Source organism: Myiozetetes cayanensis, unplaced genomic scaffold (genome assembly GCF_022539395.1).
Source record: "Myiozetetes cayanensis isolate MyiCay16 unplaced genomic scaffold, myiCay2020 scf6-25, whole genome shotgun sequence".
Classification (NCBI taxonomy): Eukaryota; Metazoa; Chordata; class Aves; order Passeriformes; family Tyrannidae; genus Myiozetetes; species Myiozetetes cayanensis.
In genome coordinates this window covers 18,805,784-18,824,255 of record NW_026087853.1, presented here as the reverse complement: position 1 = coordinate 18,824,255, position 18,472 = coordinate 18,805,784, and the positions used below count along the sequence as shown (strand labels likewise).

At 37.4% G+C, this 18,472-nt stretch overlaps 1 protein-coding gene across 4 annotated transcripts in view; it reads left to right on the top strand.

Moving 5' to 3' along the window:
• TSHR (thyroid stimulating hormone receptor) overlaps positions 1-18,472 on the top strand; it is a 57,091-nt gene that overhangs the window by 14,887 nt on the left and 23,732 nt on the right. For 2 of the 4 annotated variants that reach the window (XM_050336018.1, XM_050336021.1), the window contains exons 2-5: positions 2,484-2,555; positions 7,376-7,450; positions 16,359-16,433; positions 17,560-17,634. In XM_050336018.1, coding sequence (XP_050191975.1) covers positions 2,484-2,555; positions 7,376-7,450; positions 16,359-16,433; positions 17,560-17,634 — 297 coding nt within the window. The remainder of the gene's footprint in view (positions 1-2,483; positions 2,556-7,375; positions 7,451-16,358; positions 16,434-17,559; positions 17,635-18,472) is intronic. The other 2 variants (XM_050336019.1, XM_050336022.1) reach the window with 2 other exon arrangements.

Sequence of the window (18,472 nt, the reverse complement as noted above, 5' to 3'; positions counted from 1 at the left end):
GTGTTACATGAATTTGGAGCCTTTTAGCTTTGCTGACAATCTCTGATACTGCTTCCCCACAGAACCAAGTTTTTGTCATATAATAGGCTATTTCTTCTCTTCTCCTGCCTCTACTTTATTGTCTCTCTTTATTCTTTTTAAATCTGTTCATAAACACATCCTGTAACCCATATGGGTTTTCTGTCATATTTGCAGAATGCTGGTATATCTTTAAACTGTAGCAGATAGATAGGAAGAAATGCAATACTCCCACTTCCAGATCATATATTAAATTTCCCAGCCATTCAGTTAAAATATAACCTTAGAGGATATGCTTCTTTATCATTTCATAATACAAATAATTTGATATAATTGATTAATAAATATTATCCAGAATTTCCAGGTTTTCCTGATAGGAAGCATAAATTTCAAATATGTTAATAAAAGGTTAATGTGAGCTCATTTGATGTAGTTCATGAATGACAGGCCTGATTCCATTCATTCTTAAAGTGGTATGAATGTCTGACATAAGGGAAGGAGGTCAAGAAGAGACTTAGGATGTTGTTTAAATTCTTCTTTTTCTAGAAAATTGAATGACGTTTAAGTGATAGGTTAAGTACTAGTGTCTGTAATAGTTGCAAATGGGGAGTAAATTATGTGTGAGTCAGCATTTTGTAGGTGAACAGAGGACCAGAAAGGATAAGAGAGGTTAGAAGTGAGCTTGGATAGTCAGAAGTGACTTAAACTATATTTTTCTTGGGTTTTTAGTTCTAACAGTCCCATGTGAAAGCCTTAGAACTGCCTTTTCCTCCTAATGCACCCAGGATACCACTAGACTTATTTGCAGCAAGGGAATGTTGCTGGCTGATGTTTAACTTGGTGTCCACCAGGACCCCATGTTCTTGTCATCAAAGCTGCTTTCCAGATGGCTGACCCCCAGCATGTGCTGGGCCCTAGCTGATCCTCCCCAGGTGGAGGATTTTGCACTTTCTACTTGTTGAACTGTGTAAGGTTCCAGTTGGCCCATTTCTCCTACCTGTCAAGGTCCTCATTGTCTCTGTTCCACTTTAAGACTCATTAAAACCTGTCTGAACCAGAACGTCCATGGTCATCACTGTCAGCGTCCTCAAAGGCCTGGAAATACAGACAGATGTTGAAACAGAACAGTAAGATCAGCAGGCTGTGCTGGACTAAGCAGCTGTTTTCTACAATTTTTTTGTCTAGGACTGTGATAATAGAAGGAAGCAATAGTATGAAAAGGAGGATAGAAAAGGATGGGAGAGCACTGATATGGGTGTCACAGTGCTATGAGTGCAGGGGAGTAAGCAATGGACAATTGACATTCCCCTGATCAGGGACTTGGTTGGAGCCAGGTGTATTGAGGTCGGGAGAAACATCAGTCAACTGTTGGAAAAGTAGAAGTCTTTCTATTCTTCTTACTCATTCTTATAACAAGTATATGGAGTAGGGGAGGTAAACTTGGGAAGTAGAGACTTCCCTTGGGATTATAGGAAAGTACATTCCCTTAATTTATATTTTTATTCAAGACGAAAGTTTTAAGAATTTCTACAGATAATTTTATTTCTTGTATGCAAGTTCCAGAATCGAATAAAATTATAGTAATCAGATACTTCACATTATGAAGCAGGAAACAGAATTAGGGCATCATTGTGATTCGTTTATTTCCTTTCTCTTGAGCTGTTGTTAAACAGCTGCTATGGGAAAAGTTTGTAATTTGTTCTTGATTGTTCTTCAGACTATTCATTGACTAGAAATTATGTAAGTGCATTCCCAAACTATACTGGAAAACCAAAGATTACCTAATCCAGCAAAGACAGGTTGTGACTGTAAATTCAACAGATATCATAGGCTGATTTTCTAAAGCATTTTGTCCTTGTTTTTTTAGAGTACTCAGTCTGCTGGAGATTCATTCTGTTAAGAACTTGGTTGTTGATAACTATCTCCCTTAAATATTTCCTGCTTTTCTGAAATCTCCTGCAGATGGGGAAGGTACATGCCACTCCCACATCAGCAGTTTAGGGAGGAAGAATGTCACATTTATTACAAAGAAAATGGAGAATTCTATGGAAGTAGTATGCAATTGCTCCAATTCAATTTTGGCTGGTATACCTGAATTTCTTGCTGAGGATGAGGGATGGGATATCTTTGTAGAGCCTGAAATGATTATAAAAATGCTTCTTCTCTCACTGCCTTCAATGAGAAAATACATTTGCTGGCCATGCTCTGGAGTTTTGGGAGGTCCATCATCACCCCTGAGTTCCTAGCAGAGATGATGCAGAAGGTTGTGATTCAGATTGAGGGAACACACCACACAAAGCAAGTCACATAATGAAACAGGAGGAGAAATGAAGCAAAGAAGGCAACACTGGGAAAAGGAAAGATAAGAATAAAAATATTGGAGAAGAGCTGAAGTTGTGCAGGACTTTTTAATGTTAAATTGTACTTCCCAAAGGATATTAACTGTCAAACTTTTGTTCCTCTAGGAGGTTTATGGAGACTCACCTAAGAACAATTCCAAGTGATGCTTTTTCCAATCTCCCCAACATCTCTAGGATGTAAGTTCTGTTTCTGATATTGTTTTTTAGCTATTTTATTAAAAATCACTCTCCTTCTCTGAAATTCTGTCTTCTAAAAACTTGTGAAAAGAAAATATTCTTACACCTTTGTTACCTCATTTTACCTTACATTTTAGAACTGTGGGTAATAATTTTGTTGTTTAACAACCCAAATCAACTATAGGAAGGCATTCTAGGCACACATGGATAAGACTACACCTTTATTGAAGTCAGTGTGATAAATGAGACTATAAAACTTTTTTTTCAGTCTGCAAATTATGGGAAATTTTTTCACTCATAAAAAAATTAACATATTCAATTCCTGGTCCTGGCTAAATATTTGTTTGCAGCAGCCAGCATGATTTGTAACTCATCTCATTGGAGACCATGTGGCACTTCCAGACTAGAGGTGGACTTTCATCAAAATATTAGTGTTTGTGAGAGGGACCTCACATCAACAACTAAAAACCAATAACTAAACCAATAACTAAACAACAAAATAACAGCTTGAACTGGGCGGCTCCAATGAGAGACCCCAAACAAAGAAATCCCTGAGCTCTTATACCCTCACTGTCTGGGGTCATGTCTCCTGCTGTGCCTCTGCTGTGTCAGGTGCCCTGGCTGGCACCACAGGTCCCTGTGTCCTTTGTTGTGCAAAGGGATGGCACTCCACGGCCTCTTGCTTCAGGATCCCACCAGACAGAGCTCAGTCTGCAGCTGGCCGGCCCTGCAGCTGCACACTGAGCTACCTGCACTGAATACATTCCTCAAAATATTGAGGAATGTATTCCTCCCATAATCTTTGATCCTGTCCATGACTATTTGATGCAGGGAATTTCTCTGTCATTTCCCAGTTCACTCCCTAGAATCAGAGCCATGTGATTTGGAGGGACTTCAGGAGGCCTTTAATCCATGTTCAAAGTTGGGCCAACTTTAAGATCCAACCAGAACACTCAGGTTTTTATCAGTCTGCTGCTCAGCTTTATCTGTGGCCAATGTTAACTAAATAAACCACCCCATTCGGCAAGGCCCACTTTTTTCTTGTTCAGCCTTTTATTACTAATGTAGCAATAGGAATTCTTCTTGCCCTTGATGTTCCTTGCAAGTCTCAAATCTATATGAGCTTTGACTGAATAGCTGAGATGGACCACCATTTAAAAATTCGTGAAAAAAGACTTTGGAGGAATGTGGTCTGCCTAACTATATTTTATAGTTTCATTCAGGTGTGTTGAAGTAATGACTTTCTAAAATCCTTACAAGTAATTGTTCTTGAATATCTACAGCCTCATTTACCATCTCACTTTAATCAGATAGATGCTTTATTGTTTTGTTGGGGTTTTTTTGGGGGGGGGGGGAAGGAGAAAGGGAATATCCCTCATATGATGTACAATATCAGATATAAACATGATAAACTTTGTTTAGAACAGAATTGGATTCAATGTAAAAGGATGCCAACTCTTCTTTGTCTTTCAGTGACACCTAGTACATTGCCTAGAGGCTTTTCAGATTTTAAATCTTTAAAATTGTAATATTTATGAATTTGTAAAAGAACAGGTGTTCATCTGAAAAATTTAGGGAACCTTTCTCTAAATATGCTCCAAAACCTCCAAAACCAGCAGTTTAAATTTGAATAGTGTCAGTGCCTGTCTGGATACTTCTTATAGCGTTACTACTACCATAAAACATTAACTCCCAATTTCTTGATATGAACTTCAGGTTAAGGAACCAGTACCTGTATTTTAACTACAACTCGTATGTTTATGTCTTGGCCTCTAAGGTAACACATTTCATTTGCTTCTCCCAACCCATAATTTCCATCAGCAATGAAAATTACCAGATCATTCCTGGTTTTATAAATTCACCTAGAAAATGTTCTGAAGTTTCAATAGGGTGATATAGATTGTGTTTACTTTCCAAGTACAGCACTTTATTTTACTATAGGGTTTCTACTATACGATTTCCACAAATAAACACTTTTTTCCTCTGTACTGAATAGAAAATGTAGTTGTCCTCTTTATGAACTTAGTTCAAACAAAAATTTTACAGCTACTCATAAATGAAAGCATATATATGTACTCTTGATAGCCAGAAGTAGAGACTGTTTCCCTGCGCTGCTTTTCCACAGGAATGAAAGAAAAAGCACTTTAATTACATGCTCAACTGCAAAGCTAACTCCTGTCAGAAAGGCATTACTGAATACAAAATGGTTTTATAGGATATTCAAATGCAAGAGACATTTCTGGTTTACATTCTTAAAGATGCAAATACATTAAATTTTGGTTAGAAGGGCTTCACCTGCTGTTTCCTACTGAATTAAGGACATATTGGACATTCAGTATTTTTAAGGGCGAGGATAAGGAACATTTTTCCTGGGCTTAGGGTGGTGCTTTGGGGTCACATTAATGAGTACCTCACAGACACTTGACCTGTAGCTCCCCGAAGTGTTTTTCCACCGCCTCTCCACACAAAGTTGCATCCCACAGTGCTCTCCACCAGCAGCCCCAGGCAAAGCACATTTTCCCCCATGCACCATTTTCCTGCAACACAGGGAATGCTGAGGCTGGAAATAAGCAAAAAAGGTGGAGGGAGGAAGAATGAAGAAAATAAGGGCTGGGAGGGGGCCTTGTGGCTGCTCCATCTGACAAATCCTGTGCTCTCAGGCTCTTTCTGAATGGGCGATGGTGATTAAAGTGTTGTCTGCAAATAGACGTTCTGTGAAATTGTGCATTTGGTGTTTAAGCTATCAATGCATTCATGATGGGTGTTGAAGGCATTTTGAAATCTTGCAAATTAAACACAGCTGGTAGGCAGAGGAGGTGCTGAATAGTAACATGCATTCAAAGTGGGAATTTAAACATGCTTTCTCTCTTCTTCTGATGCAACTCCTTCCAGTTCTGATTACTATGATTTTTATTGCTTACATTTAATGTGTGATATTATGTGTTCAAGAGGCAGAGCCCACAGGTTTTTGGAGGCACTCTGAATACTTAGAAGTAAGTGTTTATGTGCCATTAATACATGTCTCTGTTTGACATCCCCATCTCAGAGGAGATTCTGAGTGTGTTTGCGTGGGGTTTGGGTGTTTATCTACATGACCCTAAAGCAAACAGAACCACTCATTTCCCTGCCATCAGTGATGGTGTGGTTTAATTAATTTACACAAATATGTATGTTTATGAAGCAGAAGAGCAGAGGTCAACACATGAAGAAAATAAGCTATTTCCTTCCCACTGCATCCCATGCTTGAAAAATATAAAACTATACCTCATTCAGGTCCAAGCCAGGCAGTAAATAGTAAAAATGTGACATGAATCATGGTGGGAAAGCACATGATGGCTGTAGGGGTGAGGGAGGGAGAGAGAATCCTCTTCTCATATGTGAGAGAAAAGCACCTGCCTGTCTGATGTGAGGTGACTCATTCTGACTACAGAACACAAAAAAAGTGCTCTCCTCCTTTCTAGCCCTGGCATGAGGATGCCATCTCTGTTCATTATCTGGTTTTAACTTCATTTTCTGTCAAACTGATTTATATATATCTGTTTGCTACATATAGCAACTTTATGTTTTATAATATGCCATTAGCATAACCTACCTTTTGGTATGTTAAAATGTAGGGTCTGTTAGAATTAAAAAGCTACTCTTCTTTCAAGACTGAATCCCCAATTTCCTAGTCAACAAACAATTATTTACAGGAGAACAAAATTAAAACATCTCACATAAACATCTAACTCTGCAACACTCCATCACAGAGGTACTGACTGGAATACTTTTTTAGTGTATTCCTCTTTTATTATCTTCCTACCTTTTGGAAGAGGCTAATAGCTTTGGAAAAACAATATTACTCTAGAAAGAGAATCTGATAGTCATGCAATCTCTACCTGTTACTTTTCTGGTGTCTTTTCAAAGACAGTTGAATACATCTCCAAAGTGACCAACACAAAATAAATCTCACAGTTAAAGAGTTAAAATTAATCCAGGTAATATGCTTTTAGCTCCAGTATGGAAAAGACATAAATTCCCATCCAGTTAGTGCTATTAGTCATTTGCAGATTGGTCAAGCGTGTTAACAGTAGTTACAATGTTATCATTCTCCTAATGATGGTGAAGAGACTCTGTAGAGCTATTTTCTCATCACATTTCTCATCACAGAGATCACCATTAGTACAAATGCAAAGCAGTCTGAACTGTGTGCAAATAAATATTTCTTAAGCTTGCTGTCTGGCTTGCTTTCTGAGCCATATTACTCCTAACATCCTCTGTGACACTCACTGTATGGCTAGAGTTTCTCTCGAAATTCATGTTTTAGCACATTTTTTAACTCAGCAATCAAAGCACCGGTTGCCCTGATGACCTCTCCCTCTACAGAAACTGCAACAGTTGTTGCAGTGGTGGCCCAAGGATCATCTCTGTTTCTTTCCTTCCTTTTTTAATTTTTTGATATAGAGAAATGTGCCAATTTTCCTGAGGCCTAGATTCCCCCTGGAGATATCGAAGGTGATCTTAAGTGGGAAAAAAGGGAAGAAATATAATACTGAACTGTGAAATACTGGTGTCTGCTTTTGCTGCTACTTAGCACTGTTGCGTGTTGTTTTGGTTTCACTGTATTCTGCAGTATAATGTGCATCTAAAGCATCAGTTAAAATCAAAATCCTTAAAAGGATTTTAAAAGTGTGTCCCTCAGATATTGTCCATGTGTCTGGCAGTGTCATGATAGGTGGATGAGAAAAATAATGAGAGGAAAAATGACGTGGTATGATGGGCACTAGCAGTGGCTTCCCAATGTCTGAGACCTGCTTATTTTTCTGTTTGTTGGTGTTTAGCTACATCTCTATAGATGAAACACTTCAGAGTCTGGAGGCCCATTCCTTCAACAGTTTAAGCAAAGTCACTCACATGTAAGTACTGTAATTAAATAAATGAATACAGCAATGAGATAAATTTGGGATGTGTGGAAATAACATTCACGATGATATCTGAGTTGCCATTCCTGTCTCCTCTATAGCTAAATATTCCTTTCCTCATTTCCTTTCTCCATAATGTGGAATGAGTCCGTCTCTTTTTTTGAGCTAATTTTATTGTGCTTTCTTTCCATACATCTTTTTTGTCTCCTTCCTCTTCTGTATCCTCCCATAGAAATGTAGGTAAATATAGTGAAAAATGCGTGGGGCTACATCATGAGATTGATGGCAAGTTGAAATAAAATGGCAGTTAAGAATTACTTCTGTCAAATTACTGCAGGTAAGTGTAAAACAGTAATATAAGCACTGGAAATAAAATCAGTAGGGCCAAAGCACAGAGCAAAATAGCTGGAGACATGAAGAATAATAAGTAATCATTCTGAAAATGCACTAATAAAATGAAGAGTGTTTATATGGTTATTGTATGGAATAGGAATAATATGGAAAAAGGCTTCTCAGAAGTGTTTTTATACCTTTTTGTTCTGATATTCCTCACCAAATGATGCACTAGGATAGTTACAGAAATAGTAGGACACCTGCATCCAGAAAGTTCCTGTCATTCATCAGGAGGACCCTGTTAAAATGAAAATATAATGTATTGAATAGAGAGCTTCATAGGATCCATCCTGTATCTGGTACTCTTCCATGTTTCCATAACTGATCCGAAGGAGGGAATGGAAAGCATGCCACTGTTGTAAAGCTCATCAGGATGAGCTACAGTTTGTCATACTTCAGAGAAGATTTCTGTTCACAGAGGCTCCATGGGAGAGCACTGTTGGTCATCATGGATCCAGAAAACATTGTCAGGGAGGAAAGGCTTCTGTGTCCAGAAAGAAAACATGCCAGAAGCAGATACATACTTTAAGGTTGTTGCAAGGGGTGAAAACTATCACTCATTTTCCACACTGATGTTTGATAAAGTAATAATAAGATTAAAGTAGATTATATGCAATTCATGTCAGACTGTAGGAAGTGTTTTTGTATGGCTGGCATAAATAAGCACTAGAATTGTTTTCCTGGAGATATAGACCTATCACTGCCGGCCTTTAAGGCTGTGTGATCAGAAACTTCATAGATCTATTTAATCTTCACTCAGAGAAAGAAATTGAATTAAATGTTCAACTTAACACTGCTCTGTTTTATGTGATTTTTTTTTTTCCTTTTCCTTTACACAGTGTGAAACAGAAAGACTAATAAAATTACAGGAGAAAATATCATTCCTGTTACTGTAGATAGATAGAAACTAATGCTGGAAAGTATAAGTGACTCCTCTAAGAGAACCTGACAGACACAGCTAGAAGTACAGTGCAGGATCCTGCAGTCCAATAACATGCTCCAGTAGTATTCCTGAAAGAGTTTCAGAGGAAGACTTTGGTGTAATATCAGTAATCTTCTTTGGTTGTAACACATTCCCTCTTCTGTAGATGTTTTTTCCAGATCTGTTGTGTTCATGTTCTTTTTCACAGTTTTTGTGCCTTTAGAATTCCTTGTTTAATACAAATGAACATTTAATGAAACATTTACTGGCAGCACATTTTTATCAGCAATTAATAAACCATTTGCCACTATGCACTATGAATTCCTCATGTGCTACTTCTTTTGTGGTTCACTTTATTAAAAGTTAAAGATAAAATGCTCTTGGGCCATCACATTTCATTGTAGGATTCTTCCATGCAATATGCAGGGTAGTAGCTTGTTGTTTTTATTTTATATGGATGCAAAAGCTTCTTGAGGACAGATTAAGGAGAAAGGAGCCAGCTGGCGAGATAGCTGTTTTCTGTTGTTTCTGTATTAGATTCCAAGTGGAGACTGAATTCATAACACAAAATTAATTTTCTTCAAAGAGTAACATAATGTAAGCCTTTGAATATACAGAACTCTTCCACAAAATGCACGCTTTTTAAATATGTGACCAATTTGACAGAGCGGTGGATGGAGCTCTGGTGTTGCCAGTGCCTCCCAAAGCACTCATTCTTGTGATATCTCTGTAACACTGCCTAATTTGCACTAATTTCTGCCACCTAGAGGGTGATGAGGAATATGAGTAGAAGCCTTTTTTCTCATCCTCTTCCATTCTCTAACAGCCTCCAAAGCACGTTTAGATTCCTGCCTGGGAGGACAGCCAGTGCCCCTTGCCATAAGCAGGACTCTGCCATGGCTCCCATGAAGGGAGGGCACACCAGAAGGCTCCAGAACCACTGGATTATCACACCCCACCAGACCCCAGGCCTGGATGTGCTGTCCATGACCAGGAAGCTGCAGGCCTAGGCAGGGATCAGCAGAGCTCATGAGCACCTACACTCACATCACCTACGGCACAGGCTGTGGGAAGGGCATGGTGAAACTGCTTCCTGATCTGGTATAACAAGGGGTGTAGTAATGTGGACCCTTTATATATCTCACAAGGCACTACTGAAAAAGCAACTGTACACAGACATACAAGATATAGTTTTGTTTTTTTTTCTTCTGCACAAGAGTCAAAAATACTACCCAGGGCAAAAGATCAGAATTCACAAAAGTTATAGGCAACCCCCAGCATTTGCAGATAGCCCATGAAGAGGGGCTCTACCACTCAAAAGCACTTTCCAGCTTTTTAAAAGATCTTTGGAAAACATGTATGATTTAATCAGGGAATATCCAGGCATCTGGTAAGTTAAATGATTATATATAACGTGTGATATAAAACGATTTATAAATTTGATCATTTTTATGAATTGCTTCCATAATTCCTGATTTGTTAACACTTATCACTGTTGGATTTGATTTACTTTCCAAGCAGCAGAACTATATGGGGCTACATTTATATGTTGTGTTACACATTTGATTAATGTTTTCCATTTGCATAGTATTTTCAAGGTATTATTGCTAAAATAATACTGGGTTAAGATATCAAGGTATTTTAAAGGAGTTTGATGTTACTCTAATAGTTTTGAAAAGTCATTTCACAGAGTTCCATTCTTACAGCTTGTTTTTCATTGAACTTTAAAGTGCAGTTTTACGTAAATTAAAATAATCTTTTTACCCTAATTTAAACTTATATTTAAAAACAAATATTTTTAAAATGAAACCCTGTGTATAAGAACTTCTTAGGAGAAAATTTAGTGTTTGTGGAAAGGAGGAACTAATTGCTTTGGCTTGAGTCAAGTGTTATGTGAACAGGCAACCTGTGTTTGTTATGGTCCCTGTCTGCCAAGCTCAGTAGTGTGCTTCTGCCTTGACCTTCAACAATTCATTTTCTTGGTCCTTCAGGTACCTCTGTCCTGATTTTCTCTTCCTTCCAGACCTCAGCTCTCTTTAAGCATAGGTCATATTTTTATGAATCTATGCCTTTCAAGTACTGAGCAACTTCTGCAAACTAAGGATACTGACCACATGCTGTATTTTAATGAACCAGATCTTATTTCAGTTATAAGTAATGGCAAAAGTCCCACTCTATGAATATGTAAATAAGGGACAAGACTTTGTTGATTCGGTTTTTTTCCCCCAGTTATGTTAAATTGGTCTCACAATGGTTTCTTGTTTCTTCTTTTTTAAGTATGTCTGTAAGTCCAACTTAACTTACAAATTTAGAACTATCTTTCCCATACAATTACATAAGTACTTATTTTTTCTAGGTGTAATTGTGAAAGTGTCTGATTAGCAGTCAATATCTCTGTGTGGTAGTTTCAGTAGTAGAGCTGCAGCTTGGTAGCATCACACTAAATAAAAACCTTTTGTAATTCGGTCTTTGTTTCTCAAGGAAACACTCCTGTGAAAGGAACCCCAGAAAAATTCATTTTTTCTTTTTCTCTCTTCTCTGTGTCTCTGCTCGCTCTCCTCTGAACTCTCCCTACTCTCTTCTCCTCACTTGAAAAGTATTCTCCTCTTATACAACCACATAAAAAGCTCTCTCAGCATTTGGGAACACGGCCAATGGTTCAAGTGGCTTGCCCTCATGTATGTGACGTCATTTGGAGAGCTGGTGGGGGACCACTCTCTATCTCTGCAGTGAGATGGAGCCAAGGGCCAGGGCAGTCCCACCATCCTCTGGGCCAGGGTTGCATCTCCCTTGGACAGCTTGTGATGCCAGGCCGTGGGATACAGCACTGCAGAAAGAAGGAGTGATTTGATGGAAATATACGAGAAGCAACTGGAGAGGAAGACTGAAGAGATTTGTGGGGGACTGCTGTATATCTGCAGTGAATTCAGGACACAGGGATAAGTGTTGTGCAGAGAAACCTTGTTAAAATCTGCAGTCTGGAGGCAGGGAATAGATTGTTGGAATAGCCTAAGCCCATTCTCTGGTGCCAGTGGTGCAAAGGCTGGACAGGCGCACGCAGATGAAATAACATAATTTGTCTGTAGGGGGAGAATAAAACATAGAAGTAGATGTAGAAGTGAAATAAGCCATGGAAGCTATAGGAAAAGTAAGTCTAAGATGGTAGAGAGGGGCCTCAAGTTATTATAAGAGAGAAAAAAAGAGCTTATTTAAAACATTTTAGAATTTCTGACCTGGATATCTTTTGTCTTTGCAAGTATATCAGGACAACATGATTATATTCCTACTCTATGGCCAGATTTGCAGTTTCTGAATACTGGGCTTAAACAAACTCAAGGATGAGTCAATATTGCAAGGTAGATATGAAAAAAAATCTGGTAAATGAAACTTGGGATGCACTTAAATATATAAATATTTGTGCTTTTTAAAATGTTACTATATTCATATAGAATGTTAAGGAGCATATTAATCTTTCTAGAAGTTACCTGGCAAACATATGTCTCAATTAATTAATTATAGTAATATTTGAATAGTTATTATTAGTTTCATTTTTAGATTCATTTGGATTTGGAACTAAATAGTTATATCTTTGTAACTGAACATCAGTTCATAATTATTTGTAAATCTTACATATGTCTTTATATCATTAAGTCACTTTCTCTGCATACCTGTTCTTGACATGATAACGTTTTTTGTATATTTTCTTTAAAAAGCAAAACTGAGTTGCTGTTCATGGACAGTCACATGGTGGTTTGATTGTGAACCTAGTACATTTTTCATTCCTAGTCTGAGTGCCAGAACATCAACTCTCAAACATTAATTGTCTTTAAGGGCAAATAAGCCAGTTTTAAATGGTTTAAGCACTTCTAAAAATAGAGCAGAAGTTAAATAGTTTGTAAAGTAACTTTGAACAATTTTGTAAATAATCCACAATAATTCTGTTATCTTGTGGATAGGTAGCAGCCTCTTTCTTTCTTATGAGCATCTCTAAGCAATTTTGGTTAGGACTGCAAAGTGAAATGTTTGTTTAGGGCCCTTATGTCTTCTTATATTAATGGTGAACAAAAATGCCTACTAACTGTGTTAGGCTTTTTATATCTTAAAAGCACTTAATTCCCAGAAGGACTCAGAACTGTTACATTGCTGTATACTATGATTAAGGTGTGTTTGTAGAGTGTGTCAAAATCGCATTGTTAAAATCAATTGTTAAAATCAATTATCATATACACATCTGGGAACTAGCTTACTAGACACTTTAAGTATACTCTTTGACTTTATCTGCATTTTAGGCAGCTAAGTCTACTAACAGTTTTCCTAGAGCTGCTTTTCAAAGAACCTTAACTTTTTAATTTACTGAGTTTCAATCTTTTCAATTCACGAATTCATAAAAGCTAAATGATAATGTGTAAACCCTGCTTAACGAATTTACTGCTAATCAACTTGCTCTTCTTAGCTTTATGGATCCTTCAGGATTAATCTTTACACCACAGGACTCTTTGGATTACAATTTGAAAATTAGTATCATATAACATTTATGCACCCTTGAGTATGTTACTCATGATGGATTACTGTAAAAGAAATTGTGAAATTCAGTTTGTGTATCAGTATCCTGTTAATTGATGACCTCAGAACTATTAAATATCTTTTCTCCTTATCAGCTTAACTTCATAGGCTCCTTTATCAATGGAGCACTAGATAGCCTTTAAATTTGTGATTGTACGGGGGAATTCCTTCCAGCAGTATAAGAGTAATGATGTTTAAGTGTTTAAAACAAGGACAGAAGTACAGTTCATTAATGGAACTGAAGATCTTTCTCTTTTTCATGCAGATGAGATGGGAGGCCACATATTCAGGCCAGTCAAATGCAGGAGGCACATTTGACTGGACTAGAAGAAGGAAATATTGGATTTTCCTCCTCATTTTTTTCCTTAAGCATAACGTTCACTTTTGTCAATTCACCTTTTACCTTTTTATACCTCTCTCTTGTCCTCTCTCTCATTTATTTTGACCAGAGACGTCTGAGCGACTGTCTATCTGCTCCATAATAGGCCCTTTTCTTCCTTTTGGGCTTTAAGACACCTCTGTAATACAAAGTGTAGGATGAAATGCAAATATAAACCCAGAATATATTAAAGCATATTTCTTTTCTAATCTTAGCATTACTGATTCAAGTAAATTGAACAGCAAGGACATAAACCTTTCCCCAGTGTTCCGTTGAATCATATTGATTCCCTTTCTCACATGGTTTGACCTCTACTCTCGTTACAGTGCTGTATCATCTGGCAGTTTAAAATATTTTATTCACAGATTAATTAGGTTTGGCTTTTTTTTAAACAGCACATATCCTCTCATGGCCCAGTTACTTAATAAACCAAAATTGTATCTCATGACATTATTTGGCTCTTTCAATTTTAGTACCATCTGCAGATTTCAAATTCTTACTTCCAGCACCCTCATCCAAGTAATTTATGCAGAATACTATGAATAGCAACAAGCCAAAACCTGATGACTCTGTAATAATCCAATGCATTATCCATTTCCAGGTTGAAGGCTGATCTGAAGACTGTCTTTCCCTGGAATATGATTGGTCCACAATAGAACAGTATCAGGCCAGGGAGCTCATGAGTCCTTTTGAAGGCAGTAAGTGATGGAAAAAACACGTCAGTTCAAGTTTACGGAGCAAGTTCCACTGCTGGTAGTGTGATAGCTACATAACTAATAAAATTATTTGAAAGAAGCAAGAAACTGATACTGAGAGGATTTATTTTAAATACAGAAACACAGCTACAGTTCAAAGTAGCTAACAGACATGAAGAATATCTGAATGCAGGACTTTAGTAGCAGTACTATAGCTATTAATGATATCATTTTAACACGCAAGTAAAAGGTAAATCCTCATTTCCCTGCAGTGTTATAGTAAACAGAATAAAAACGGAAGACTTGAAGGTGGAGCAGAACTGTTTTGTCAGTACAGAGAGGTTGAAGTCTTCTGGTATCTACTGTCTTCAGTCTCTTTTCCCACTTTTATTTCTTAGACTACTTGTCTGGGTTGATTTTATCCTGTAAAAATAATTCCAGTGGCAGAGTTAGCCTTAAACTCTGATTTTCTGATTCTTATATTGTGTAGATAAGAACTTGGCACTGTTAGGCCATGGTAAATTAAGTATTAGTGGTTTCTGCCCACTGAGTTTCTGTCCACTGGTAGCACTTCTTGGACTGACTAATGACTAGAACATCATTCACATAACCTGCACCACTGTGCCACCTGTACCTGTCATCTTCATCAGATTTCTCTATATATGTACACAGAAGTGCTTTCTTCAGCCTATTGATCCACTGCTAGCATCAGGAGGAAGACTGGCACCATTCTTTCTAAATGGTTTCTATATTAAGGAAGGCTGAGTGTTGTTCCAGTAGTGTTATAAGACCAGTGTTCAGAGGTGGTTTAAGGTAAAGAAATAGAAAAAAACATGCAAAAATGTCTGTATTCTTCTGGAGACAGTAAAGAGGCCATGAAATGTGATGGGGGAGGGTATGTGTGGCTTTTTTAATAATAGATGAAAATTCGGTAGCTCCACTGAGTCTAGACAGGGAATTCTGGCACAGTCTGATTGGTGCAGGCAGTGCTAACCGTCGTTGTGGATAGAAAAGAAAGAAATGTTCTAGAAAACAGAGAAAGATTGAGGGAAATTACATTAAGGAAAGAGACAAACATTTCAGAGAAATGTGGAAGAGTCATGACTCCAGGCAATGACCATGATGGCTGGAGCAGCCCCACCTCCATACCTATAGAAAGCACCCATCATGGCCATAGCTGTGATTAGGGTCAGGCTGGTTTTTCAACATGTGCAGACTAAAAAGCCATTTGCAGACCAAGCTGTTGCCTGGGTAGAAGTATTTAAAGACTTAACCATGGACAGAAGATGTGAGGAATGAAGCCCACAGTTATGTTTTGTGTCATTATATAGCACAGGTACACTATCCTCTGAACTGCTGGATATGGCTATACAGTGAATAATGTGTCCATTTAAAGTCTCAGAACAAAGGTAATTTAAGTGACCTGAGCCATTTTTTGAAAAATTGTGTAAAAGAGACAGGAAAATTAGCCCAAAATACTGTTAGACACATGAAGAAAGTAACCAGGAAAATAGAACATAAAATTATAAGCTACACAGGTGGTTGCAATTTGATAGGATTATTATATATAAATACTGAAGGTTTTACTTAACTTTTCTTCTTTTTACTCAACTTTGCTGTCACAAAACTCTCACCATGTTCAAAGTAATGGCCATTAACACAGGGTACTTGTTTTGATTTTAGGACCATGCAGATAAAGGATCCATAATCAAATCTCAGGTGCTTCTTACCCCCTTGCTTCAAGTAGCCAGTCTCCAGGATGGCATCTATCCAGGTGATATTGCATCACTGTAAGATTGCTCAGAACGTATAGTGGTCTGGGCCTAGTGCTGGCTAGTACAAAATGCTTGTTGCAGGAGTTAAGTCCCTGAAATTTCATTTTAACATTTCTGATTTCTGTTGGGATAAGTAATTAAATATTAATTATCAATGTTCCTCTCCTTTTTACAGTGAAATTCGAAATCTTAGAAACTTGGATTACATAGATCCAGATGCATTTAAGAACCTTCCAGTTTTGAAATACCTGTAAGTATTTAGCACCTGTAACCTGGCGCTTACATTTCACATATGATTCCTTACGTTACAGCAGTTTTGTTTCTTTGCATTTCATTTTGGAACTGATTGCCTTGTTTTTCCCTGTTGTTTTATTTTAATGACAGAAAGCCAGATAGGGTATGGGTTGGAACTTTTACTACTTTTGTAAGAAAGGAAAACATTCACAAATTCATCAGTAATTTTCCCATTTATCTTATCGATTAAATATCTAGAATACACTAATGTGCCTCGGCAAAATTCCACAGCTAGTTTCTTCTTATGTTAAGTGCTGTTATACTCTATTTTTGTAGGGAATAGTGGGAAGAAAGGACACAACAGATACATACTCATCTTTTTGCTAGATATTTACACAGGATTTTAAAGCATACCTATTGGCCAAATGTGAAAAGCCCACCTATATACACCTGATTTCATATAACATCTATGGCAGAAAGAAATTGTGAAAAATTCCCACGAATTTCTAAAGAAACTTCTCTGATTTTGAATAATGTTTGGAAGACATGAGGAAGGACTTTGTGTGTGGTGGGGGCTGGGGCAAGGAGGAAAGATTTTTCCATGTTTCTCCTACAGATGTGAAAGCAATAATTAAAAAAAAAAAGTAGAAAATTTGATTTCAGGAAAATAGTTTAAAGATTGAGAACGATGTTTTCTTAAGTTATTTCCACTATACAGGAGTTGAGAAAGAAGGAGTGTTAAGCATATTCACATTTTAAGACAGTTTCCCTTTTTAGAGTGATATGATCAGCTCTTAACCTCAATGAAAGGTAGAGGATTTGGGGGTCCAGACTATTAGCGGAAGCAGCCTTCAACTCTCAAGTGAAATCTCACAAGCTACTTCCCTCTGCAGATCTGCTTAGCTGTCTTATTAGTCTGTGTTCCCATTTTTTAGATTCTATAATTTATCATAAATTTGTTATTTTGAATTTTCTCAATTGTTCTTGCATCCTTTTATTTTGGATAGTTGATTATAAATGAATCGACTGACAATAGAGAGGATGAAATAACCATCCTGCATCGTCAAACACTTTAAATACATATTCTGTTGTTGTTCACTGATCCAGTACATGTAATTTTTTCCGTTTCTCTTTTTTTTTAGTGGTATTTTCAATACTGGACTCAAAGTATTTCCAGACCTCAAAAAAATCTACTCATTTGATGTGAATTTTTTACTGTAAGTATCCCTCCTCACAGCTGGTTAGAATAACTGCCATCCTCAGATCCCAAGAAACCTACAATGAAGGTTTCTAGGAAAAATATCAAATAATTCTGATAAAAAAGTTTTCCTCAAGCATTATTTAAATGATCATTAGTACCAAATCTGGAAAATGACAGGTCACCAATACATTTGACCTGGATTAGAGACATGGACACACAAGCACGTTCATGGTACACAACTTCTACAGGCCTTTTGCTTTTGGTTTTGTAATGCCTGAATTAATGTGAAGTCAGAACAGTGTGGCCCACAGGACCTGAGCGAGCATACATCCTGCTAACATGAAGTTGTCATGCTATCAACATTCTTCCAATGAATTTGTGCCTTCATGGTGAAGCAAATTACAGAACAATTCCTTTAAGAAAGAGAATGGGAATACAAATGGAGAAAGTTAGGTCTCCCACTATTATACTTTAAGATATTTCAGAAACAAAGAGTTCTGCTTTGAACTCTAAAAAAAGCGCAGGTGTTTCTTGGTATTCAAAAAGCAAAGACAACATCCATCTTTGTGCACTAACCTGCAATTTAAGTTCAAATTCTGGGTCATAATCAAGACAAGGAGGAAGAGCAGCTCAGATAAGACTTGCAGGCTGACATGAGATAAAAGTGTCTTGGTCACTTCTTCGTCCTAGAGAAGAGTTAGAAATCCTGTATTGTAACAGTTTTCAGATGGAAGAGGCTTGAATGCTGTATGTGCTAGGCAAAAGGCTATTAAAAATAAGCAGTGTTATGCGAGAAGGTGACTTGCAAAGATATAATCGATAATCTATCCCAGGCATTGTTTCAGTGCTCCTAA